The following is a 26,695-nucleotide window of genomic DNA, read 5'->3' as shown; positions in this document are numbered from 1 at the left end:
CCTGGAGAACTATAGCTCAAGACGCCTTAAAAAAGTCTGGCTCCAGGTAGCTCAGGTTTTGCACAGCACTGTATTATATCACAAAAAGATGCTTACATATCACCGTAGCTTACATAATAATAGTAGTTCAAATAGATAGCATGTATAACTTGTAGCTATACCACACTGACATAGGGTCATTCAATGCTTATTTTTATCAGATTGTGAAGTCCTAGCAACATGATGCTTAAACAGAGTAAGGGATGCTGAGTGAATTCAGAGATGGCAGATTTCAGTCCTTTCTGCCCACTGTAGGAGCAGGTGCCTACATTACCCACACGATCCACAACCAGTATCTCTATGTCAGGTACACAGCAGGATGCAGTATAGGACACCAGTGTTATGTTCTCATTGCCTGGATCCAGGCTGGTGTTCAAAGTCCCGTTGCCCTGCCTGAGGCTGACACGTTCGACGCCCGTCCCGCCAGCCTCATCCTTCACCCGGACAGAGAGCTCCCACATCTGCAAGCTGCAGTTAACAGAACAGCTGGACTGCAACCTGAGCAGCTCACAGGCTGGTGGAGTGAAATCAGTCACCTATGAGGGTTTAAAAAAAAAAAAAAAAAAGTGTATGAAGTCAGCAACAAGCAAGGAAATTATGTTTTATCACTTATTATTAACATAACCTAAATTTAGTTTGTGTTAATTTTAGTCTGTGCACAGGAAGTCAAGCTTATATTTGAACAAACAAGGAAGAATAAAGTTTCATCTTCTCAAAAATAAATTACTATTTTCCTTACAGTAATTACCAAATTAATAATTTTCCAACTTTAAGCAAAAAAATAGAATTCTAGTATTACCGTGTTAAGAACGGAGAATCGTAACACAACATAGTTACTGTCTGCACTCTCAGGAGCCTCGGTGTCAATGGTCAAGGTGAAGTCAGTACCAGATGGGGTATTTAGAGGTACTGAGAGGGTCACTGTGCCATTAGCAGTTTTTCCAGTCTCCAGGAAGATACTGGTTGGAGACGTTAAATCGAAGCCTCTGCTGTTGGTGGCTCTGATTGTGAAGTTCCCACCTGTTCCATTGGTTACCAGTGTGAAGGGCACAGAAAATGGCTTCCCGGGTTCTATGATGCTCCCTGAATCAGCCTAAATAAAAAGAGAATATATCTGTAGAGCTGCTGCATATCTTTCCATGTTTGATGTGATGTTTTTGTGTCACAAAACATGTCTGGGGTTGTTGCTCACATTAATCGTCAGATTCGATCCTCTAAAACTGATTGGTGATTGTCTTTGGAAGACTATTGATGAAGCCTTGGGGGTGTAACTATCATCTTGTCCCTTCACTTGCACCACAAACGCCTCTGATGGCAACTTGTCAACCTGAACTAAGAAGCTTCCACTCTCCTGTGGCACCACAACTCCTGCAATCACCTCCGACCCTGACGATCCAACCAGAGTGACTTCTGTCACCCTGGCAGTGTTACTCCCCGTTAAGGACATCAACAGGCTAGCATTGACACCTTTCAAGGAAAAATTCAGTTTGTTATGTCTGATGATTTAATGTTATGCCACATCAGAAGATAATCAAATCTTAACAAGTTCCTTTACCAGTGCTGGGACGTGTCTGCAGAGCATCAAATCCTGAGATAGGGCCCTGTGATGTCTTCACAAAGTTGAAGACAAAGTCAATGGGACTCTGACCTGAAAAAAAATTATGGGGAGAAGAGAAATGTTTGGAGGACCAGGAGAGCCGTGGCAGTGGCAAATAAAGCATTTCTTGAATTGTTAATTAAATTGTTCATCAAACATTCAGAGATTATTTTACTAATAAATAAATCATACATATTTCAATTCAATCCAGTTTTATTTATATAGCGCCAAATCACAACAAACAGTCGCCTCAAGGTGTATTATAGGTAAAGACCCTACAATAATTTTTCTACATAAAATAATTTATTTTAAAAAATCAAAATGAGCTGTCAATCCATAAATAAGTAGTTCAAATAGGAAATGGCTTTGTGGAAATAACATCGAATGCTCAGTAGAAAACTTTATTTTATTTTTTTTAAAAAAGGTTTTGCATTAAAACTTAAAAATTTGATTAAATTATTAAATAAATAAATAAATGATTTGATATTAAAAAAAAAACAGAAGAATGCAATTTAAAAAGAAGTGAATAGATTCAAGAATAAAATTATGAAATTTGGTGTTTTTCTCCGACATGCTTTTTCTTGTTTTCACTTCAGTTCCCGCTCCTCTTAGCCGGTGAATTTTTGAGTCATTTAGCCATTACAACAATGAAATTAGCCCACAGGCTGGCTGCACAAAGACTTGCATTACTAAGGAAATATTTTTTGTACTTGCAGAAGGACATTTTGCCTTAATGTCACCCTCTCAAAATATCCTAAACCAACATATGATGAATTTTAACGGACATTAACATGGCCAACACCAGTGTCCCTTCATGCTCCACTCAACTGGGAGCAACATACACAAGTTTGGATAAACTTTTGTTGGATCATTTTAGCTTGTGAAAATATTTCATCCCAGCAGTACTAACCAGCTATTGTTTTTAGTAAGCTTGTGTGGTCTTCACAAATACACAGCTTAAAGCAGCTAGTCAGGTTGTGTTACAGTTTTACACAGGGCTACAGCAGTGACTATGACCAGTAACATTTAAAATAATTATAACAGTGCTGTCTGTAAGCGCACAGTCTCCTTAATCCAGATGTTAGATACACAGAAGATGCTGCAGGGGTCAGGGTTCAAGTGGACCCCCAGGCCATTTCTTTCATTGCATTCCCCTTACTTTGTCTGTCTCTGCTTTTTTTGTCTACTCTTAATTCCATCCATCAAATACAAGCAAACTCTAAAAATATATTAACTGGGCGAGTGTCTTTCATATTTATTATTATGTCTTAAAAAGAAACATGTGAAGTCAGTACTGTGAGGTCATATTTTTTTTTGTTATAAATTGTAATCGCTAGTGATAGGGTGGAAAGCTGCGTTATAATGAGAAGTTTAGTTTATTCAAACTCAGGTAAGAGACAAAAGCCCCAAATGAGTCTCACCTATGACCTTCAGAGTGTAAGGGTTACTTGACACCATTCTCATGTTCCATGTTCCAACTTGCTTTTTTAGCTGCAGGGACCAGAAGTTTCCCACAGACTGGGATGCAGTGATCAGTGACCCTGTTGTGTCACTGCTCTGCTGAGATTCACCTTTGAGAATACAGAGAGAAAACAGAGACTAGCTGAGGTATTGATAATCTTTAACAGCAAAAATTAGGGTTGCTACATTCAGCATTTTGAACATTAAAAAAAAAGAAGAACTTTACAGGTACAAAGCAGCATTTATCATGTGATAAACACTGCTTTGTTACCTAAATCGATTAGAAAAATTTGCCTGTGTTGTAAACAGGATGTAGGGGACAGTATGTATGTTTGTGTGTGTGTGTATGTATATGTTTTATATATATATATATATATATATATATAAAATATAAATCCATCAGAAAAGGCATACCTGTCGGGCTGATGAGAGTAAAACTGATGGATTTCCCAGTGATGTAAACTGCAGGGTTTGTTACCGAATCATCAACTATAAAACTGAAGGTGTCAGCCCTTCCTGGGCTCCTGCTTGTCTGAAGAAGGGTCACCTGGAATATTGCAGTAAGAGATTACATTAAGGACTGAAAGTCTTTAAACTGATAAAACCAACCAGCAGTGAGATTTTTGTAACATTACCAGAGAGGACCTGGAGGAATCTATTACAATGGCTGTGGCCTGAGGAAGTTCACTCTTTGTGACTTCGATAGCTTGTCCTCCTGAGGCCTGAGCCAGCTCTCTGTACAGTTGAGCATCCGATTCTGCTATCCTATTGGACTTTTGCTGAGCACGCCGCCTCCGACGATTGATTGGTGTTGTGTCGGTTATCAAGAAGTTTACCTGAGAAGAGGAAAACAAACGTAATCAAATCTGAAGGTTTTGTGAAATATTAAGAATTAAAACGACAATATACAGTACTATTATTCCTTTACTTCACATAAAGAAATGAAGTCTCAAGGCGCTGTCTGAGTTGTATTTTGAGCCAGAAAATGAAATAATTTTATTTCTTTAAATTGCTCGAAACTATTAAACAGTTAGTTAAACAGCAAACAGATAAGTTCAGCTATTGCAGTTTCTTCTTCTTTCTCATCCAGTTACAGTCCATGGCAGGCTCAGACGTGTGTTACAGATGTATATGTAATTTAAATAGTCTGTGTAGCTACAATAAATTAGACATGTGCACATCTTCATGTGAGAGTCAAGATTATACCAACAACATCTGAAAAGGGAGTCACATGAGACTCATTTAAAGAAATTCAAATGACATTTTAACAATATTTAAAGAAATTGAGAAATGTCTAATTATTAATGCTGGATGCTTCATACTCTGGATGCAGACTACTACTAACCACTGACTGGGTCCTCTCTATGAGTGCAATCACTGTGTTCTTTAGGTGTTTGTCTTTAGCTGCTGCATCCGTGAAGAGGAAGATCTCAGAATTTGAAGGAGCCGTGCTTAAAGCCAGCTGTATGAGGAAGAGAGAAATTAATGACAACAATCGTTTTAGTTAAAACTGAGTATACAAGCAAAATTACTGAACACAAATCACTTCACCTGAAGCCATGAGAGACTCAGCTCTGGTGCATCCCCTCCACCGGAGGCTGTTAGAGAACTAATCGCATTCTTGAAAACCGTTGAGCTTGTGGTCTTTGTCAGTGGCCCGAAGTCTGTTTGAAGAATAAAAATGTATCTTATTACTGTCCATCTTCAATTTATGAATCAGACAGAACAAGGAGATTTTCAGGACAGAATATTGTGGCATTCCAAAGATCCTACCTGGATCATTAAATGGTACAAGAATGTACAGTGAGGGCTCTTTGTCTGTTCCCACTTCCCTGCTGATTATAGTGGAAGTGACATTTCTCACTGTTTCAATGTCATCTCGCATGCTGTTTGTGGTGTCGATGACAAAATAAAGTGCCTTGCTGGATCCTTTGAAGAGACCCATCATCCTGGGGGATGTAGAGAGATGAATGATAAAGTAGAACTTGTGCACAGCACCTCAAGACTGCAAACTGAAAGGAAGAGAGCAGAAGAGCTTTCATACTGTAAGAATGGTCTGTCACCGGCGGCCCCTCGAATGTCCTCGAGAAGCTCACTGCTTGCAGCTATTGCCATGTTTGCTGCTTGAAAGTGGAGATGTCCATGGCTGGCAGTGAGTGAATCTTTGTTGATCCCACCTTTAGGCTCAATCTTACTTGTTTGATCCAGTATGCCTCCATGGCTGCATTTTCCTGTTCAGCAAATATTATAAGAGAACAGTGATTAATACTTATACATAACTCTTTCCTGTTTGATAGCATCAGGTTTCCCATGGGTCATTGTGTTCTTCTTTGGATCAGTGAATTAAATATTCAGCTGCTAAATGGTTCAATCCATCTTACTGGAAGGACGAACCAGAACATCAGTGATGCTTTAACTCACCTGGGTCATGATCTGTCATTATTGATAGGTTATTGTAATGTGTGAAGACAGTTATAAATTTTTTTTGTCACTGCTTGGTGGTATTCCACTACCTAATCCACTGAGAAATCAAGGTAGCTCACAAAGAGTGTTTCTTGGTTTGTGTAATCATATTTTGTGAGTTATCCTTTTGCCTCATGTTTTTGTAGTTTGCTACTCCCTGTATTTTGTCCCTTCATGTTCCTTCCTGTTATGTGGAAAATCTTGTATCTCTTGTCCTCAGTGTGTTTGTCACATTGTCTGGTGTGAGGTTTTAATTTTTTAGTCTCCCTTTCTGTGTGTGTTGTGGTTAGTTTTACTTCCTTGTCTTGATTCTGTGATTACGTTTAGCTGTGCTCCCCACCTTTTGTCTGTTCCCTCATTATCCCTCTCAATCTTCCCCTCGTCGGTTGTCAGTCTTGTTGTCATATGTGGTATTGTTGGGTCCCGCCTTTGTCCGTGTTTCTAGCGCTCTAGATTATCTTTCCCCAGTTTAGGTTTCCTTAGTTTTGTTACTCTCCTTGTTTGTTCTTGTTCTGAGCCACAATAAATGCTTGCCTTAGTTATTTGCTGTCTACCTGCCTCTGAATCCACACCCCTCACACTCTCCACATGGACTTCTTTCACTGTCCGAGACAAAAAGTGACCCTGAGCACAACTTGAGTGAAAACCCAGTAGGTGATTAGCAAAGCCTGCGAATTGTGGAGGGACAGAGACAGACTGAAGCTCATCTGAAGCCATAGAGATGTTAATAATAATAATAATAATAATTAATAATTCATTTTTAATGAAATGGTCTTTCCGCAGTATGGAAATGTCTGGAAAGTTAGAGGAATTCATTATCCATGTGACAGTGGAAAAACAGATATTGTTGAAATCATTCTTTTTTCTTTCATTCTCTTCCCCTTATCCTGTTCAGGGGTGGGGGTGGGGTGGGGTGGGGGGTGGAGCCTATCCCAGCTGTCATAGAGTGAGAGGCAGGGTACACCCTGTATAAGGTCGCCAGCCTGGCGCAGGGCTAGGAAAGCTTGCAGAAAGAGAAAATGTGAAATTAAAAAAAAAAAAAAAATCCTTTGAGAACACACAGTAAACTGTGTGTCAGTTGGATCTGCAGTATGCTGACTCAGTGTGATAAATGCTAAACAACAACTGAAGGCCAGGATGAATAATTCTCCTTTTGTCCATAAGAGGAGGAGTGGCTGCTTGTGACTTTCTGCTCTATTTTGAATCTACAAACTGTTTTAAAGTTACGCCGGCTGTGTTTCACTAGCACTGGGATTTTCAGTTTCAATTAAATTAATTCAATTCAATTTTATTGATATAGCACCAAACAAACAACAGTCACCTAGAGGTGCTTTAGATTTAAGGTTAAAGACCCTACAATAAAACAGAGAAAACTCAAAAGTCCAAAAAACAGAGAGGGTGTCTGTCTCCCAAATCCAAACTGGGAGCTGGTTCCACAGAAGAGGGGCCTGAAAGCTGAAGGCTCTGCCTCATATTCTACCACAAGTAAGCCAGCAGTCTGAGAGCAAAGTGCTCTATTGGTACTATGATGTCTTTAAGATAAGATGGGGCCTGATTATTCAAGACTTTGAATGTGAGAAGAAGTATTTTAAATTATATTCTGGATTTAAGAGGGAGCCAATCAAGAGAAGCCAATATGGGAGAAATATGCTCTCTCTTTCTTGTCCCTGTCAGTACTCTAGCTGCAGTATTTTGGATCAGCTGAAGGCTTTTCAGGGAGCTTTTAGGACAGCCTGATTATAATGAATTACAATAATCCAGCCTAGAAGTAATAAATGCATGAATTAGCTTTTCAGCATCACTCTGAGAAAGGATGTTTCTAATTTTGGAAATATTGTACAATTGCAAAAAAGTCTTTCAATGACATGTTTTAAAGGTTGTGCATTTTAGGTCACTTAATAGCATTTTTTCATTTTAGGTTAAGCAACATAATGACCATTAACCATTTAAGGCACATTAATTATTATTTTTTTTTTTTACTGCACAGGAATGTTCATTTATCACTCGTAAAAGTAGCGTTTCTGTAGTCCTTGGAAAAGTCTTACTTTCAAAATCTCACATAATCTCAAAGTGCTCAGAAGACCACATGATGCCTGCTTTCAGTGAGATATAGCAATCATTATGATCCATTCACATCTACCAGTTAAAATCAAGCTCTTTTAAATACTGCTTTTTGACTCTTTACAAACTGAGTGCAGTTGGGAATGTGCTGATATAATTCAGGATTCATTGTTGAGTCATTGATGATGAGCTACCCAGGTGCAGAAATATCAAAATGGGCCTGCACCACCATGTTTAGCATAATAACATAATGAGGTTCAGACTAGGATGAAGCATTTTCCTTTCCCCAAACAGAACCTCTCTTATTTAAATCAACAAGTTTATTATTTATTTCAACGGCTTTCTTTGCTCCAATTAATCACGTTTTTCTGGGGACTTTTTTCTTGGGAAGTGGCGTTTTCTCTTCACAGTCCTGCCATCAGTGATCTCCTGATAGTCAAACATTAAAACTAGTCAAACATTTCATTCTCCTTTATCTACTTTTGTAGATGTGAGACCATTTACCACATTACTCATGTGAATCCTCCTCCCTCCATCATCACGACCAATAAGATCATGATAATCACTGCCTAAGAGGAAATAAGTGTTATGTAAAATATGTTACAAAATTTAAATTTAAATTTCAAGCTATCAAATCATTTAAGATATCATGAAGCTCTTTATTTATCATTTGGAGCAAAATGTATCAACTCAGTATGACCTTGAGCACATTTGAGTGTGAAGTGATCAGTTTGATTAAATGCTAGTGGTGGTAGCGATTCTTGTGAACTGTGGACGGACAGATCATAGAAGCATCATCATGGCATGAACTCAAGGATCCTTTGGCCAGATGAGCTGATATAAAATGGGCCTTCAGCTGTCACATAAATGTGTGCAGTAAGAAGTACTATAACTGCCCTTTGAAATGTAGTGAAGTAGAAGTATGAAGTTGAATGAGACCGAAAGTAGAACTCTGAAATTAAGCTTCAGGTAAACCTCAGGTAAACATATGAAACCTCTTATGATAGTGTGAAAACAATGGTGGTTCTGTAGAAAACTGAATTTCTTACCATTGGGTTTAGTTGCAAATATAGGCGTCAGACTAAAGTACCCAGATGTCAAGATCTTTTCCCTGATGATATCCTCCAAGATATTGTTTCTGCAGTCGTCTTTACAGCTGCGACATGTCGCTCTGCTTTTAGCTTGGAAGATGTAAATCGACATTTAAATGATGATTTCATTGTTGGAATTTTTCCTCTCAGGGTGTAATCTGTGTAATCATATTTTTTTTTGTCAGCACAGACATCACATCATACCATCTCTTTACCTGCTATGTTACCAATGCTGGCATCTGATTTGATCAGATTGGAGTTTGGGCTTTTTTTTCCTAGTTCTATCCAGTTGCTGTGACTGTAGAAATCCTCCAAGTGGATACAAAAAACAGGGTTATTATTTCACCCATCTTTGAATATTTTTAAAACAGCAATAAATGATGATAAATACCTGTAAAGGATGCAGAATTTCTCCCAGGTTCTGCCTCGCTGCCTCATAACTCTTTAGCTTATTGCTCGCTTTGACAGCCTGTATTCCCCCTATAATGATTTTCTTTCCTTGAACAAACATCTCCTCATCAAAGTGAAAGCTGGCATCTAGGACATGGCGGATGTCCACACCTGCATTCATCAGTTTGATTTCCTGAATGGCTAGACCAAAAGTCTTAGAAGACTGTGGTGCACCACAGGCTGTAGCAACACCCTGTGCAGTGAAAGGCTGTGCCTACATGCACAAAGAAAATTATATTTACATTCTTAAATAAGCTTGCTTAGTTAACTTCAATAATGAAAATTCTTACAGGAAGTGTGAAGGCTGTCCCCTCGGTCTTGGCCAGGGCACGGCACACCTGCACAGTCACATTCAACAGTGCTTGCTCAGTGATTTCCAGGTGACTCAGAGACTCTCCTGGCAAAATCCCAAAACCCAGAGCTCCAGTGCAAAGGAGCGGGATGCACAATATAGCCAGCCCCAATGGCATCATTCCTCCACCTGTCAAATAACATGAAGTGGCAGCAGAAACATGTAATTACAGGTGTGGGGAACAGACAAGTCAAAAGTACTGTGAGCATAAATGTTTTTAAAAAATGGTGATTGTTGGGAATTATAACCATCACCATTGCTCTCATCAACCTCGACAAATTCTAGGAATAAACAACAGGAACAAAATAAAGAAATCAGTGATCCTCAAAGTATCTGTGTATTCTAGCCATTAGCAAAGTCAGGAGTGCTGCGGCCCACTTAAAAACCAGAAAATCCCATGGGCCCACAATCGTAAATTTTCTCTCTAATCAAAATACAAGAGAAATGATTTATTTTCTCGTAAATTTGATTTAAAAACATAAAGAACAAAGGCTGTTGGCTATAAATTAAAGTGCCAGTATGTGACTCACTTGCCACTGGGACACAAACTAAAGTTCAACTGCAGTAAATTTAGAACAGAGTAATGAATAATATCCCAAACTAACCACTTTGTATTGCCAGTTGTAATTCCCTTTTTATATTAAGAAGAATAAACTTCTATAAATATGTAACTGTACATACTTGTGAGTTATTTTGTGATACGGAGAAATGGGCTGCCCAATCTGAACCCGAATGGTGTTTTGTTATTGGACTTTTGTGCAAACCTCAGTTTGTCCATAATAAACAACATGTTCGAACATAAGAATGTCCATAAGTGCACATGGCACCAGGATACCCCGGGCCTCAAGTCAACGATTGATTTTGTAATCGTATCATCAGATCTGCAGTTGTATGATCTGAGCACCCGGGTGGTTAAACAACTCCTTGGTTGCAGGGCCCCTGGGGTGGATGGGATTTGCATCGAGTTCCTGAAGGCTCTGGATGTTGTAGGGCTGTCTTGGTTGACACGCCTCTGCAACATCATGTGGAGATGTGGGGCAGTGCCACTGGACTGGCAGACCAGGGAGGTGGTCCCCATTTTTAAGAAGGGATACTGGAGGATGTACGCCAACTATCGGGGATCACACTCTTCAGCCTTCCTGGTAAGGTCTATGCCAGGGTGCTGGAAAGAAGAGTCATTCTATTAGTTGATCCTTGGAATCAGCAGGAACAATCTGGTTTCCATCTTGGTCATCTTGTTGAGGGCCATTCATTCTCAACCGCAGTACGAGCTTGGTCCATATTGCAGGCAATAAGTCGGACACATTTCCTGTGGGTGTTGGACTAAAATGTCTGCAGTGATGTGGACTCCGCACTGGTCTGTTGTGGTGAAGAGGGAGCTGAGCGTCAAAGTGAAGCTGTTGATTTACTGGTCAAGTTCTGGGTAGTGACTGAAAGAGTAAGACTGAGAATAAAAGCGGCAGAAATGAGCTTCCTCCGAAGGGTGGCCATTCAGGGAGGGGCTCAAAACAAAGCTGCTGCTCTTCTGCATCACATCACATTGTTTTCATTGATTGAATTCTATTTAAATCAACTTAAAATCTTGTGTTTGTTTGAAACACCTCAAAATACCATATAGTTCTAAAATTTCATTAAAAAAACCCATACATAATCCAATCTTTTCTTTTGTATAATTGTACCACAATTTATGCGGCTAGATTCTCTGCAAAAATCTGGCTTCTATCGTGTCAGACTCAAGGCCCGTGGGCTGGATTTGAATTACCGTAATTCCACGACCGTTTGTCCTATTGGAAAAACAGTTTCTGAAAGCTGAGAAATTGCGCTTCGCATCCAATTTAGGCTTTATTACAGTAAAAGTTCGCAAATGGCAGCACCTTTGTCCCTGCAGCTTCAGGGATGGAAACCAGAGCAAGTCTCCACCTCTGTGTTTGCAGCTGCAAACTGGACGCACTGCGCAGTTTATGAAGCATTTTTCCGCATATGAAGCACAAAAATTGACATCCCAATTTTCACCTGAAAATTAGCAAATTTTGATCAGCTTGAAATATTCTCATTTTTCCTGATGTCCTTTTTGAAGAAAAATATAATTTTATATTTTATTTAATGTGTTAAGGAAAAAGTTGCTGTATTCTGACCATTCAAATCATATTGCTGATTAAAATGATTTTTAATTCTATTCGGTCACAAATGAGACTGAGTCTTGAATTTTGGCCCTTCATATGATTGAATTTGACACCCCTGAGCTAAGGGATAACTGACCTTATTGCTGTTCCATGCACTTAAAGTTACAGTGTCATTGTATTTCAAAGGCTGGGGTGTGGTTAGTAGGACTTGCACTACCTATTGCCTTAAGTTTGTGTACAACTTAGGAAATTTGTGTTTCCATTAATTTTGAGAAAAAAAAGTAATTAAGCAGTTTTAAATTTCCCCTGAAACACTTTAACACTTGGATTGAACCAGGGTTATAATAGTTTTGGATTTTACATTATAGTTTAGTTTTAGTTAGTTTTTACTTTTTTTCTCTAATTCAGTTAGTTTTAATTAGTTTTCAGAGCAGTTTTTCTCGTTTTTATTAGTTTTTATTTTTGGTTTCATGCTTAGTTTTAGTTAGTTTCAGTATTAGTTTTAGTATTTTCATACCTAATCAGGTGCAAGATTCAAGGCACAAAAGTGACTATTGTGTAATGAAAACTCAACAAAAGATACCGTTTAAAGAAATATATTCAACAACCAACTGTTCACAGACAGCAGCATTGCATGCTAAATGTGTGTAATATTAAGGACACACATGAACATCACGAGGGAGAAACAAAGAAAAACATGAACTCCCAAACTCAATAAATTCTACAATAAACTCCACAATAAACTTCAGCATCAGTGCAGCAGATTAACAACACCTACATGTGGTGTTAAACAAAAACAAACTCTTTGAAGGAGTCAAAGGTCAAATCCATCTGCATCCTGATGTTCTCACCACCCGAAGCTGCTTCTGTTTTGGAGCTAGCTTGGTTAGATGCTGCTAATTAAACTTGCAGGGTCTTTGTACACAACCTACAGAAGTGTCCGACCTCATGTCAACATTTATGCTTGTGTAGCTGGTGTGTGTGTTAATTACCTTGTGGTCGTGTGCAGGTGTTTTATATGTGGTTCATGCTGGGACTTCTTTTTTGGTCCTCGCTTTTTGTGCTCAGTTTTTTGGCTGCAAACATATTTGTCCCTGTTTTTTTTCCACTTTCTTCATTCCTTCACGTCCATCCTGATAGTTTCAGCAGTCTCCCTCCAGGAATTTGCTGACAGTTGTGAGTCCTTATATTGATGCTTTTGTAGTGCTATCAACACTGATGGCATAATTCACTTTTGTATACATGTCCGGTTATGGTTATGGTTATGGTTAGGTTGTTTGTTCGCCGTCTTTAATGTTGTGATTCATGTAATGGTCGCGGTCTCTTTAAGAGTCCCGATGACGTTTTTTTGCTGTTGGTGTTTTTTGGCTAGCTCTTTTCCGGTGTTAATAAACACGACTCACGGAGTCTTAAAGTGAGAAGTTTCCCGTTCGTTTTTCCACGCAAGGTTAACTTCCACACTGGTGACCCCGACGTTTGTTACTGGACGTATCCAGATCACCATGACCGCCAACGCTGTGTCTCTCAAGCTACCCGAATTCTGGGAATCGTCTGCTTCAGCTTGGTTTGCTCAGACTGAGGCACAGTTTGCCTTGCGCCAGATAACCGCCGACGAAACTAAATACTACTACGTGGTATCGGCCCTGGGCAGTTCTACGGCATCGAGAGTGGTGAGCCTTCTTACTCACCCTCCTCCAACAAGAAAGTATGAAACTCTGAAGGAATACTTACTGCAAACATTCGGACTGTCCGACGCCGAGAGGGCCAATAGGTTTTTTTCTCTTCAAGGGCTCGGTGACAGCAAGCCCTCGGAGCTCATGGACCGCATGCTCGCTCTGCTCGGTGACAATAAGCCGGATTTCCTTTTTGTACACCTTTTCCTGCGCCAACTGCCTGCCTACGTGAGAGCCGCTTTAGCCAACACTGTCAGCACTGATTGCAGAGAACTGGCTGCGGAAGCCGACAAGTGCTTCCTGGCTAGTCAGCAGCCTTGCGCGGCTGCCTCCCTCCCTGCCGGTGATTTCTCCGAAGTACGGAATGATCACACGCTCGTCGCAGCAGCAGCCCCGCGTCGGCAGCCGTCTTCCGGTTTGTGCTACTACCATGCCAGGTTTGGCTCCAAGGCCAAACGATGCCGCTCTCCCTGCAGCTTCAGCGGGGTGGGAAACGCCAAGGCCGGCGCTCGTTAGTGGCCGTGAGCGTCGGCCATGTCGGCAGGCTGCCCTTCATCCACGACTCCATTTCCGGCCGGCGTTTCCTCTGCGACACAGGGGCGCAGCGCAGTCTCCTGCCTGCTTCACAAGTGGACGTTGTAGCTGACACCCACGGCCCCCCCATGGAAGCCGCTAATGGCAGCCCCATCCGTACGTACGGCACAAGACATGTTGAACTGTGTTTTGGGGGGCAACGCTTTGGCTGGGACTTTGTGACTGCCAAAGTCGCTGTTCCCCTCTTAGGGGCAGATTTTTTGTGTGCATATGGGCTGTTGGTGGACGTTAAAAATCAGCGCTTGATCAACGCCGTTACCTTCTGCTCTTATGCATGCACGCTCGGAGCCTCTGACGCAGTACACCTCTCCAGCCTGCTCTCTGTCACGGACAGTTTCCAGCATCTGCTTGCTGAGTTTCCAGCACTCACACAGCCCACCTTCTCCTCTTCCACAGCCAAGCACGGTGTCGAGCATCACATTGACACCACTGGCCCGCCTGTATACGCTCGTGCTCGGCGCCTCGAGCCAAGCAAGCTTGCCGTGGCCAAGGCGGAGTTCGAGTCCATGGAGCGTATGGGGATTGTTCGACGCTCCAACAGCCCTTGGGCCTCCCCCCTTCACCTCGTCCCTAAACCCGGAGGGGGCTGGCGTCCTTGCGGGGACTACCGACGGCTCAACGACGCGACAACGCCTGACCGCTACCCAGTGCCACACATCCAGGATTTTTCAGCGCACCTGGCCGGTACGGTCATTTTTTCAAAGGTGGACCTGATCAGAGGATACCATCAGGTGCCCGTACACCCTCTCGACATCCCAAAAACAGCTGTAATCACACCGTTTGGATTGTTTGAGTTCCTGCGCACACCATTCGGCCTCAAGAATGCTGCTCAGACTTTCCAGCGGCTCATGGACTCTGTGCTACGAGATCTCCCTTTCCTGTTTGTGTACCTGGATGACATCCTGGTGGCCAGTTCATCACCTTCAGAGCACCTTGTGCACCTTCGCACGTTGTTCGAGCGGCTGACCGAGCACGGGCTCATCATCAATCCAGCCAAGTGCGAGTTTGGCCTGTCCACCATAGACTTTCTGGGGCACAGAGTCACGAAGGATGGGGTCGTTCCTCTTCCGTCAAAAGTCGAGGCCATCACCACTTTTCCACGCCCAGTCACTGTCAAAGCCCTGCAGGAGTTTCTAGGCATGGTTAATTTCTACCATCGTTTTCTCCCTGGGGCCGCCCAAACCATGCGACCCTTATACGAGGCCCTGAAAGGCAGCACACCCAGACAGCCTGTGGGCTGGAGCCCGGAAAGAGACAAGGCTTTTGTCGACGCTAAGTCAGCCTTGGCTAAGGCCGCCATGTTGGCCCATCCAGCCTCCTCCGCCCCAATCGCACTTACCACGGATGCCTCGGACTACGCAGTCGGTGCGGTTTACGAACAGTGGGTGGGTGATGCTTGGCAGCCCCTTGCCTTTTTCAGCAGGCAATTGCGCCCCAGCGAACGGAAGTATAGCACCTTCGACCGGGAGCTCCTTGGTGTATACCTCGCCATCCGACACTTTCGTTCGCTGCTGGAGGGACGCCAGTTCACCGTTTTTGTGGACCACAAGCCTCTGACGTTCGCCATGTCCAAGGTCACTCAGCCATGGTCCGGCAGGCAGCAACGGCAGCTGACTTACATTTCGGAATTCACAACGGACATTGCACACCTTTCCGGAAAGAACAACCATGTCGCAGACTGCCTCTCCCGTGCTATCGCAGGGGCGGTGCACCTCGGTTTGGACTACGGCAGCATGGCAGCTGACCAGGCCACAGACATGGAAGTGCAGGCTTGCCGTTCATCCAATACTGGGCTGCGCCTACAAGATGTGACATTCGACGAGGCTGGCACCACTCTGCTTTGCGACATCTCCATGGGCCCTCCTAGGCCTGTGGTGCCTGCGAAATGGAGGCGACCCGTTTTTGATGCCATCCACGGCCTCTCGCATCCTGGAACCAAGGCCTCACAACGGCTGGTGGCAGCCAAGTTTATGTGGCATGGACTTAAAAAGGACGTGAGGGACTGGGCAAACACCTGTGTGGCATGCCAACGTGCCAAAGTACACCGCCACACTAAAGCGCCACTGGAACAGTTTCGAGTGCCGGAACGGCGATTCGACCACGTCAACATCGACCTAGTCGGCCCACTTCCACCCTCGCAGGGTTACACCCATGTGCTCACTATGGTCGACAGGACCACACGGTGGGCGGAGGCTGTTCCTCTCTCATCCATAACATCAGCGGATGTGGCACGGGCATTTATTGGCACCTGGGTGTCCCGTTTTGGCACCCCTTCAGACATTTCCTCAGACCGTGGCGTTCAGTTTACCTCTGAGCTTTGGAACGCTGTTGCAGCGAGCTTGGGGGTTAAACTCCACCGCACCACGGCCTACCACCCCCAGAGTAATGGCCTCTGTGAACGTTTTCACAGGTCGATGAAAGCCTCCTTGCGGGCCAGCCTGACGGGCAGTTCCTGGGCGGACAAACTCCCATGGGTCATGCTGGGCATCCGGACAGCACCTAAGGAAGACCTCCAGGCCTCCTCCGCGGAGCTGGTCTATGGCCAGCCGCTGCGGGTCCCTGGGGATTTCGTCCCCAGCACCACGACCCCTTGGTCAGCTGCACTCCAGCGCTCCAGCCTGTTGGACAATGCCAGACGGTTTGCTCCACTTCCTACTTCCTGCCATGGTTTGCCGAACTCTCACGTCCCCAGGGGCCTGCAGTCTACGGGCTACGTTTTCATTCGAGTAGATGGTCGCCGCGGACCCCTCCGGCCGCCTTATGAGGGCCCCTTCCGTGTCATGGGCACTGGAGCCAAGCACTTTGTGGTGGACGTGGGGGGCAAAGCGGAGACTATATCCGTGGACCGCCTTAAACCAGCTCACCTAGATCTGGCTGGGCCGGTCGAGTTGGCGCTGCCCCCAAAACGAGGTCAGCCCCTGACTAGGCCCCCTTTTCCCGTTCCGCCTGCCCCTCAACCATGCCGCAGCGGAGCCCCTCAGCCGGCCGCTGAGGACGCGGTTCTGCCTCCTCCCGTTCGGCGGAGCCGTGCCGGGCGTTTGCTTCGCCCACCACGCCGTTGATGTTTTCTTCTTCAGGTTTTCTGTTGTAGTGAATTCTGGGGGGGCATGTGTAGTGCTATCAACACTGATGGCATAATTCACTTTTGTATACATGTCCGGTTATGGTTATGGTTATGGTTAGGTTGTTTGTTCGCCGTCTTTAATGTTGTGATTCATGTAATGGTCGCGGTCTCTTTAAGAGTCCCGATGACGTTTTTTTGCTGTTGGTGTTTTTTTGGCTAGCTCTTTTCCGGTGTTAATAAACACGACTCACGGAGTCTTAAAGTGAGAAGTTTCCCGTTCGTTTTTCCACGCAAGGTTAACTTCCACACTTTGATTATTATTCCTGATTGTTATTCTCTCACTGATAAAGTAGCCGGAAACGCACAAGGACGCAACAGTTTGAGGTGGACATTTTTCATCATCCACAACAAGACTTTCGATTCTATCTGTGCTCTTGTACTCAGAGAACCTCCATACGGGACTCTGCGACTTTCTCGGCGGACCAGCGCGGTGAGCGCACGCGCATGCGCACTCACACAGTTGTCCTATGGCGCTCCCAGCTTTAATTCGGAGAGCAGAAACAATGATTTCATATCAATCCACAAGGTTTAAAAAAAAAACAAAAAAAAAAACAAGTAAATGAAAGTCATTTTATCGATAATTTCAGTTAGTTTTAGTTAGTTTTGTAAACTCACAATTCAGTTTTAATTAGTTATCGTTTTTTCCTTTTAATTATAGTTTTTATTTATTTCAGTTAACGACAATGTTTTTTCAATTTCAGTTTTCGTTATTTCGTTCATTTTCGTTAACTATAATAACCCTGGATTGAACTTATATTTTAATTACTCTTCAAAGGTGTAAATATAATGAAGTAAAAGACATTCAAATGCTTGGATTGTAATTGTTTTGTTTTGGAAACACTCATACCTGCCCTAACTGGTTCCACTGCCACTGCAGGATGTTATGGGGTGGAACTGTCATTTGTAGAAATCGTGCGTACTTTCATTTTTGCACTGCATCAAATGAACAGCCTACCATCACAAAAATAAACTTCACATCTAATGGACACTATTATCTTTCCTCTGCAGTTATGTTTATACTCACAGGTAAAGTGGAGGGTGAGACATTTAGAGAAGACAGTACATTTATTTAATTTGGCAGATATTAACTTTACTTATTACTATTTTCCCATGATTATGCATTATCCTATGCATTGCTACCTATTGACCAGTCATAGGAAGTGGTTTCTTTTATTTTATTTGTTATTTAAATGCAATTAACAGGATCAAGATTAGTCAATACTAGCAGTGGTGACAGTGGATCTGCAGATATAATATCATTTTCTGTCATTGGTTTGGTAAATACATATTTCTCTGGTTCAAAAGTCACACGCATGGTGTACAGCTGGATGGACGTGTTTGTAACTTCATGAAAAATAGGTTCATAAGCAAAATTGCATTTATTTTTCATGCCTAACGAGAAATAAAAACACTCAGGAAAGATTCTCATTATTGATGCATGAAAGGGCTAAGATTACCACTGAAACAAGCAAATGGCAGTTCACCATCCAAGATATACTCTATCCTTTAAAACAGGAGTGAGAACACAACTTGCTGACTGACAGCATAAATATAATACATACTGTGATAAGCCCAGGGCGTTGTCCAGGATTTGAGTGTGTTGTTGCTCTCTGTATGTGCTATGTTCAGTGTTGCAAGTTCTTCTTTTGGTTTGAGCAGGACTCCAAGGAAACTAGAGGAATAAGGTCACAGTATTCTGATTATATAAGACCTGTCTCAAGTTGGTACTCCTGGACACTCCCTCTTATTTTTACATCAATTTGTGAATGGAATGAATGGTATGAATGTTGTTCTTGTTCGGCTGAATTTTTCCTGTTATGTTTAATAACTGACTAACTTGAGTGTCTGAATACCATGAAGCCTTGCACCAACTTCCAAATGATTGAGCCCCAAAGTTTTACAAAGAATTTTGGCCGCTTGCACTGACTTTTTTTTTTTTCAGAATGATTTTTCACTCTGCCCACTCTCCTCCTCACTTTTTGTCATCTTCACTGAGCCACTACCAGCAGCAATCTGGGAAAATGCAGATGTAGGAATTCAAACTGAAAATACAAACCATACGATACATTTATATGCTGATGATGTATTACTTTTCACAAGCCTCTCTTCTGAAGATAATCACACTTATAAATATGTTCTATGTCAGATTACTCCATCAACTGGAGTAAATCAACAGTTTATCTTTGTATTTGCCTTTCAGAACACCTCCACCACTCCATAACAATCAGATAACATTTGATATTAAGGCATACATTTTTCCACCAGGCTCTCAGACTTGGGAAAGATGAATCATGTTCCTGTATTGAAAATGTTAGAGGATGATCACACACGTTGGAATACTTTACCGATATCACTAATGAGGAGAGTTGCTATTATAATTTTTTGTGTGTGTGTTTGTGTGCCAAAAATCAAGTATCTATTCACAACAATCCCTAATAAACCCCTATTGTTCAGTTTACCTAGACTCAAACTGTTGAAAAAATTATGGAAAACAAAACAGAGTTTTGTATTGTACTAAACTTGTACAATACAAAACTCTCCATAGAACACGCTATACAACACTATCCTATTCTGTGCCATCAGCCCGAACTGGTCATGACAGATAATAATTACAATTTTAAATGTAGGTCCAAATGTCTTTGAGAGGGTCGGGCACAGTTGTCATTGCAACTTCACCTGATTATACTAAAAGAATGACTGCAAGCACCAATGTGAACACGTATGAGTAATTAAACCAGCCATGCAGAGAAATGCTTTCACTTTTGCTTGGCTTTACTGATGACAAATGCTTTAGAGGAATGCAGTCCTATCAATCATCTGTGGCATGGAAGCCTGAAAGCATCTACATCATCTCTAAAACCAAAACCAAACAAAAGAAAAAAAAACTGAAAATAACATCTGATTTAAAAATCAAAAATATGAATTCAAAAAAGTTGCAACAATGTGTAAAATGTAAACAAAAACAATAGAATTTGCAAATCTCATAAACCCTGATTGTATTCACAATAGAGCAAAAAAATCAAATATTTAAACATTTAAAAATGTCCCGTTTTAAGAAAAATATTTTGAATTGATGGTAGCTACAGATTTCAAAAAAGTTGGTACAGACAGTGCAACAAATGCTTGGAAAGATAAGTGGTACTAAAAAGAAACAGCTAGAGAAAACATTTTGCAACTAATGAGGTTTACTGGTAACAGGTCAGTGACATGATTGTGTATAAAAAGAGCATCTCAGACAGGCAGTTTCCCAGACAACAGATGGGCAGGGGTTCACCAGTCTGTAAAAAATGTGGAATAATTTCAGAACAATGTTCCTCATGAAAAAATTGTGAAGAATATGAATATCTCATCATCTAAAGTACATAAATGTCAACAAAATGTTTGGAAAAATCTTTTTGTGCGAGGAACACAGATCAGAGGCATCAAAGTTAAAATTGGATGCCTCTGATCTTTGGGCTGCCAGGCAGCACTGCATTAAGAGCAGGCATAATTTTGTCATGGAAATCACTGCACAGGCTCAGAAACACTTCCAGAAATCACTGTCTGTGAACACAGTTCACCATGCCATCCACAAAAGCAAGGTAAAAATCTGTCATCTAAAGAAGCTAAAGTTAATTTAAAAGCGGAGGCAAAGTGGAAAATTCATCTATCAGACAAATCAAAATCTGAAATTCTTTTGGACACCATGTCATGGACATCATGTCCTGCACACTAAAGATGAGAGGGACCATCCTGGGGTGGCTGTAGCTCAGGAGGTAGAGCAGGTCGTCTACTATTTGAAAGATTGGTGGTTACCAAAGTATTCTTGGGCAACATACTGAACCCCACGTTGCTTTCTGCAACTGCCAGAGTATGAATGTGTGTGAATGTTAGATAGAAAGCACTTACAGTAGCTGTAGAAGGAAATGCTTGTATGAATGGATGTGACTGGATAAATGCAAACATGTTGTTGTATTTGAGTTCTCAGCTATAGTAGAAAAGCGCTATATAAGAACTACCGTAGAAATTGCCCAAGTTAAAGTCGACAGATAAGTCAGATGGCTTCTGCAGATTCCGATTTTTCCTGAAGCTCCCTCTTACGTGTTCCAGTCAAAAGCCGTGCGGCGGCATTCTGGACCAGCTGAAGATGAGCCAATGAGGACTGGTTTACGCCAATATACAAAGAGTTACAGTAATCCAGCTGGGACGTAACAAAGGCGTGGATTACTGCTTGAAAATGATTTTTTGACAAGATGGTTTTAATGTTGGCGAGCTGTCTCAGGTGAAAGAAACTGGATTTCACCACAGCAGTAATCTGACCCTCCAACCTAAGACTCTCATCCATCTTAACTCCCAGATTTGTGACCATGGGTTTTGCATACTGGGATAGAGGACCCAGATCGACAGAAGTTGGCACCCCAGTGATGCCCGAACCAAAAATGATCACCTCCGTCTTATTTTCATTAAAATGCAGGAAATTCAAAGCCAGCCAAGATTTGACTTCATCGAGACACTTTGTCAAGGTCTGTATGGAGTTTGCATTGCTATGTTTTAGGGGCATGTAAATCTGGGTATCGTCGGCGTAATAGTGGAAAGCAATTTTATGCTTTCTGAAAATAGAACCAAGGGGCAACAAATATAGAGAAAACAGCAATGGTCCAAGAATTGAACCCTGGGGTACCCCACATGACAAAGGAGCACAGGAAGATTTAAAATTTAAACTTGTACAATACAAAACTCTTCATAGAACACGCTATACAACACTATCCTATTCTGTGCCATCAGCCCTAACTGGTCATGACAGATGACTGCCCCTCCCTGAGCCTGGTTCTTTCTTCCTGTTAAAAGGGAGTTTTTCCTTCCCACTGTTCCCAATGTGTGAGGCGATTGCAAGATGGAAATGGGACATAAGAAAGGAGCACCAGTTAAGGGTGAGGGCACTGGGCTGCTTTACATCAATATCTCCTGTCCTCCTCCTCATCCCTCAGTCCTGGGGAGGGATGGACCACCCCCACCCCCACTTGAAGGTGCAGTGCCATCAGGCTCTGCTTCAGGCTTTTTATGCGGTTGTCATTCACCCTCCGGGCGCAGATGGGTGCCCACTGACCACAGCACTGAGTTAAGAGACCCAGCTGCTCTTGCGCAGGTAAAGAAAACATTTTTTTACTGTAAAGACAGGTGTGCACTTTATTTTCTATGATGTGAAAATGAAAACATCTTTTTGTTATTGAACTGCTGGATAAAGAAAATTCCCACTTCCAAACCATGATTAACATTTAAACATTTTTGAGTAAACTCATTTATTGTTTCATGCACTCTGCTTTACTACAAACGTGAGGACAACCGTATGGAAATATTTGCTAAAGCTCAGACTGTGAAAAAAGTTTAGAAAGTATTTGGAAATAAAAACATGCTGGCCTGCCAGTGACAGTAGTTTATAAATGTAGGTCCAAATGTCTTTGAGAGGGTCGGGCACAGTTGTCATTGCAACTTCACCTGATTATACTAAAAGAATGACTGCAAGCACCAATGTGAACACGTATGAGTAATTAAACCAGCCATGCAGAGAAATGCTTTCACTTTTGCTTGGCTTTACTGATGACAAATGCTTTAGAGGAATGCAGTCCTATCAATCATCTGTGGCATGGAAGCCTGAAAGCATCTACATCATCTCTAAAACCAAAACCAAACAAAAGAAAAAAAAACTGAAAATAACATCTGATTTAAAAATCAAAAATATGAATTCAAAAAAGTTGCAACAATGTGTAAAATGTAAACAAAAACAATAGAATTTGCAAATCTCATAAACCCTGATTGTATTCACAATAGAGCACAAAAATCAAATATTTAAACATTTAAAAATGTCCCGTTTTAAGAAAAATATTTTGAATTGATGGTAGCAACAGATTTCAAAAAAGTTGGTACAGACAGTGCAACAAATGCTTGGAAAGATAAGTGGTACTAAAAAGAAACAGCTAGAGAAAACATTTTGCAACTAATGAGGTTTACTGGTAACAGGTCAGTGAGATGATTGTGTATAAAAAGAGCATCTCAGACAGGCAGTTTCCCAGACAACAGATGGGCAGGGGTTCACCAGTCTGTAAAAAATGTGGAATAATTTCAGAACAATGTTCCTCATGAAAAAATTGTGAAGAATATGAATATCTCATCATCTAAAGTACATAAATGTCAACAAAATGTTTGGAAAAATCTTTTTGTGCGAGGAACACAGATCAGAGGCATCAAAGTTAAAATTGGATGCCTCTGATCTTTGGGCTGCCAGGCAGCACTGCATTAAGAGCAGGCATAATTTTGTCATGGAAATCACTGCACAGGCTCAGAAACACTTCCAGAAATCACTGTCTGTGAACACAGTTCACATGCCATCCACAAAAGCAAGGTAAAAATCTGTCATCTAAAGAAGCTAAAGTTAATTTAAAAGCGGAGGCAAAGTGGAAAATTCATCTATCAGACAAATCAAAATCTGAAATTCTTTTGGACACCATGTCATGGACATCATGTCCTGCACACTAAAGATGAGAGGGACCATCCTGGGGTGGCTGTAGCTCAGGAGGTAGAGCAGGTCGTCTACTATTTGAAAGATTGGTGGTTACCAAAGTATTCTTGGGCAACATACTGAACCCCACGTTGCTTTCTGCAACTGCCAGAGTATGAATGTGTGTGAATGTTAGATAGAAAGCACTTACAGTAGCTGTAGAAGGAAATGCTTGTATGAATGGATGTGACTGGATAAATGCAAACATGTTGTTGTATTTGAGTTCTCAGCTATAGTAGAAAAGCGCTATATAAGAACTACCGTAGAAATTGCCCAAGTTAAAGTCGACAGATAAGTCAGATGGCTTCTGCAGATTCCGATTTTTCCTGAAGCTCCCTCTTACGTGTTCCAGTCAAACGCCATGCGGCGGCATTCTGGACCAGCTGAAGACGAGCCAATGAGGACTGGTTTACGCCAATATACAAAGAGTTACAGTAATCCAGCTGGGACGTAACAAAGGCGTGGATTACTGCTTGAAAATGATTTTTTGACAAGATGGTTTTAATGTTGGTGAGCTGTCTCAGGTGAAAGAAACTGGATTTCACCACAGCAGTAATCTGACCCTCCAACCTAAGACTCTCATCCATCTTAACTCCCAGATTTGTGACCATGGGTTTTGCATACTGGGATAGAGGACCCAGATCGACAGAAGTTGGCACCCCAGTGATGCCCGAACCAAAAATGATCACCTCCGTCTTATTTTCATTAAAATGCAGGAAGTTCAAAGCCAACCAAGCTTTGACTTCATCGAGACACTTTGTCAAGGTCTGTATGGAGTTTGCATCGCTATGTCGGCGTAATAGTGGAAAGCAATTTTATGCTTTCTGAAAATAGAACCAAGGGGCAACAAATGTAGAGAAAACAGCAATGGTCCAAGAATTGAACCCTGGGGTACCCCACATGACAAAGGAGCACAGGAAGATTTAAAATCATTTAAGCAGACAGTAAAAGTTCTCTGGGTCAAGTAGGACCTAAACCACTCTAGCGCTGTGCCCTGAATACCTATACACTGCTCAAGACGAGATATTAAAATATTGTGGTCCACTGTATCGAAAGCAGCTGTCAGATCTAAAAGAAGTAAAATCACACAGTCACCTGCATCTGTGGCCAGGAAAATGTCATTAAAAACCCTTAGCAAGGCAGACTCAGTGCTATGAAGAGGCTTGAAGCCAGACTGAAAGACCTCAAGGATATCATTTTCGCCTAAAAAGGCTTTCACTTGGCTATACACAACCTTTTCCAGATTTTTAGAAAGAAATGGAAGCCTCGAAATATGCCTAAAATTAGACAGCACAGTGGAATCCAGTCCAGGTTTTTTAATCAATGGTAACACTTTTGCATGCTTAAAAGTATCAGGAACCACACCAGAGGACAGGCTGCTGTTAATAAGGGCAAGAACAGCTGGGCCTAATACAGGAAAAACCTCTTTAAAAAATCGAGGTGGGATAACATCAGCCGGGGAGCCTGAGGGCTTCAGGTGACCGACAGTCTCATTTAAAAAAGACAAAGTGACAGGCTCAAACTGGTACAATGCAGCAGAGCAGGGAACAGAGACTGATGGGTCAGAAGTAGGAGGTGGAATGAGAATCCTAACATTTTACACTCGAAATTTTTCACAAGCCTCAGGTGAAGGCTCAGCACCGGTGGATTGAGGGCCATTCAAAACAGAGTCAATAATGTCAAATAAATCCCTGCTCCGATCAGGCCGGCGTTACCGCTGCCTGAGGACTAAGACTGAAAGGTTGAAGAAGAGTTTTTACCCACAAGCCATCCGTCTGCTCAACTCTGAGCCCTAACTGAACCATTATTGCACAATGTAAATATTATAATCTATAATTCCATGTAAAAGTGTGTATAGTGTATAGTATATAGAGTATAGTGTATAGTGTGAATTACCTATTTTTATTTTTATTCTTCTTATTTATATGTGTGTGTATATATGGTTGCAGGTACAAAATACATTTCACTGTGCATTGTATTGTGTATAACTGTGCATGTGACAAATAAACACTATCTTATCTTATAATACATGGGGCTTGTGACTATTTGCCACAATAATATTTGACAAATACTCTCGTTTAGCATCTTTCACGGTTGCCTGATAGCGAAGCCAACAGTCCTTTAAGTATTTCGAAAGATGCCTGCAGCTTGTCCTTTTTCCATTTTCGCTCAGCCTTTCGGCATTCATGTCTGACAAGAAGGCTCACCAGCACCTGTCCTTTCTCCACAAACTAGGAAGAGCCAGAGCCCCAGTCCCCATCATGTGCACTTCCTACAGGGGTATGATTGAGACCATCCTGACCAGCTGCATCACAGTGTGGTATGGTAGCTGTACAACATGTTGCTGCAGGATCCTTCAATGCATCACGAGAGCAGCTGAGAAGATCATCAGTAACACCCATCTGTAACACCCACCTCATCTGTGGACCCCACACACCCGTCACACACCCCGCGGAGAGTTTGACATTATTAATTATTATTAATATTAATTGTAGTAATTATTTTTTTGTAATTATTTTTATTTTTGTAATTTTTTTAATAAGTTTTTATATTTATTCAAAATTATTTCTTTACTTTAGTACTTCTACACTGTTTTGCACTTCCATTACTGTACAGATTCAGATTTAGATGTATGGTTACACCATTCCACCTCAGGTCTGAGAATAAGGCAGTCCTCTGTATGTCCTGCACATATGTGGCATTGACAATAAAGAACTTTGATTTGACTTGACGTGAACTCTCGTCATGCCCAAATCCAATATTTACAATCTATGCAAACTCCTTGCATCAGCTGTACACACACAATAACAATGCGTGGAGATTACTTGAGTGTCTATAGAGTCACGTGCTGTCTAGATTGGCAGCACTGGGTAAATCAGTTCATTTCACCAGAGACAATCACGACAAGCGCAGGAGTCAAGCGTAAACTACAACCTTGCACTTATGACCAAAAATATGAGATTTTAAAATTTGCAGAAGCAAATCCAGGGATGAAGCAGAAAGGCATTGCTGTGAAATTCGATGTTAGACCCCAAACTGTCTAACTATTTTGAATTTATTCAGTTTACACATAAGACAGATTTTTTACAAGTAGGATTAAATTCTATGGGCCATTTGAATCTGACTTTGGTG

General features: G+C 41.8%; 1 protein-coding gene across 1 annotated transcript; it reads right to left on the bottom strand.

The window, feature by feature from the left end:
- Positions 1 to 176: 176 nt before the first annotated feature.
- Positions 177 to 18,681, bottom strand: LOC115792485 (von Willebrand factor A domain-containing protein 7-like). The gene is made up of 16 exons (XM_030747033.1): positions 18,591 to 18,681; positions 9,453 to 9,643; positions 9,104 to 9,376; positions 8,928 to 9,021; positions 8,671 to 8,802; positions 5,142 to 5,328; positions 4,871 to 5,046; positions 4,649 to 4,761; positions 4,443 to 4,559; positions 3,733 to 3,933; positions 3,512 to 3,644; positions 3,058 to 3,207; positions 1,595 to 1,687; positions 1,232 to 1,506; positions 839 to 1,132; positions 177 to 575 (listed from the first exon to the last, which is right to left on the bottom strand). The coding sequence occupies exons 2-16, from the start codon at positions 9,633 to 9,635 to the stop codon at positions 177 to 179; spliced, it is 2,820 nt and encodes a 939-aa protein (XP_030602893.1). The 5' UTR covers positions 9,636 to 9,643; positions 18,591 to 18,681.
- Positions 18,682 to 26,695: the final 8,014 nt, after the last annotated feature.

This window comes from Archocentrus centrarchus, chromosome 14, assembly GCF_007364275.1.
Source record: "Archocentrus centrarchus isolate MPI-CPG fArcCen1 chromosome 14, fArcCen1, whole genome shotgun sequence".
Classification (NCBI taxonomy): domain Eukaryota; kingdom Metazoa; phylum Chordata; class Actinopteri; order Cichliformes; family Cichlidae; genus Archocentrus; species Archocentrus centrarchus.
This window is presented reverse-complemented; position numbering and strand designations above follow the sequence as displayed.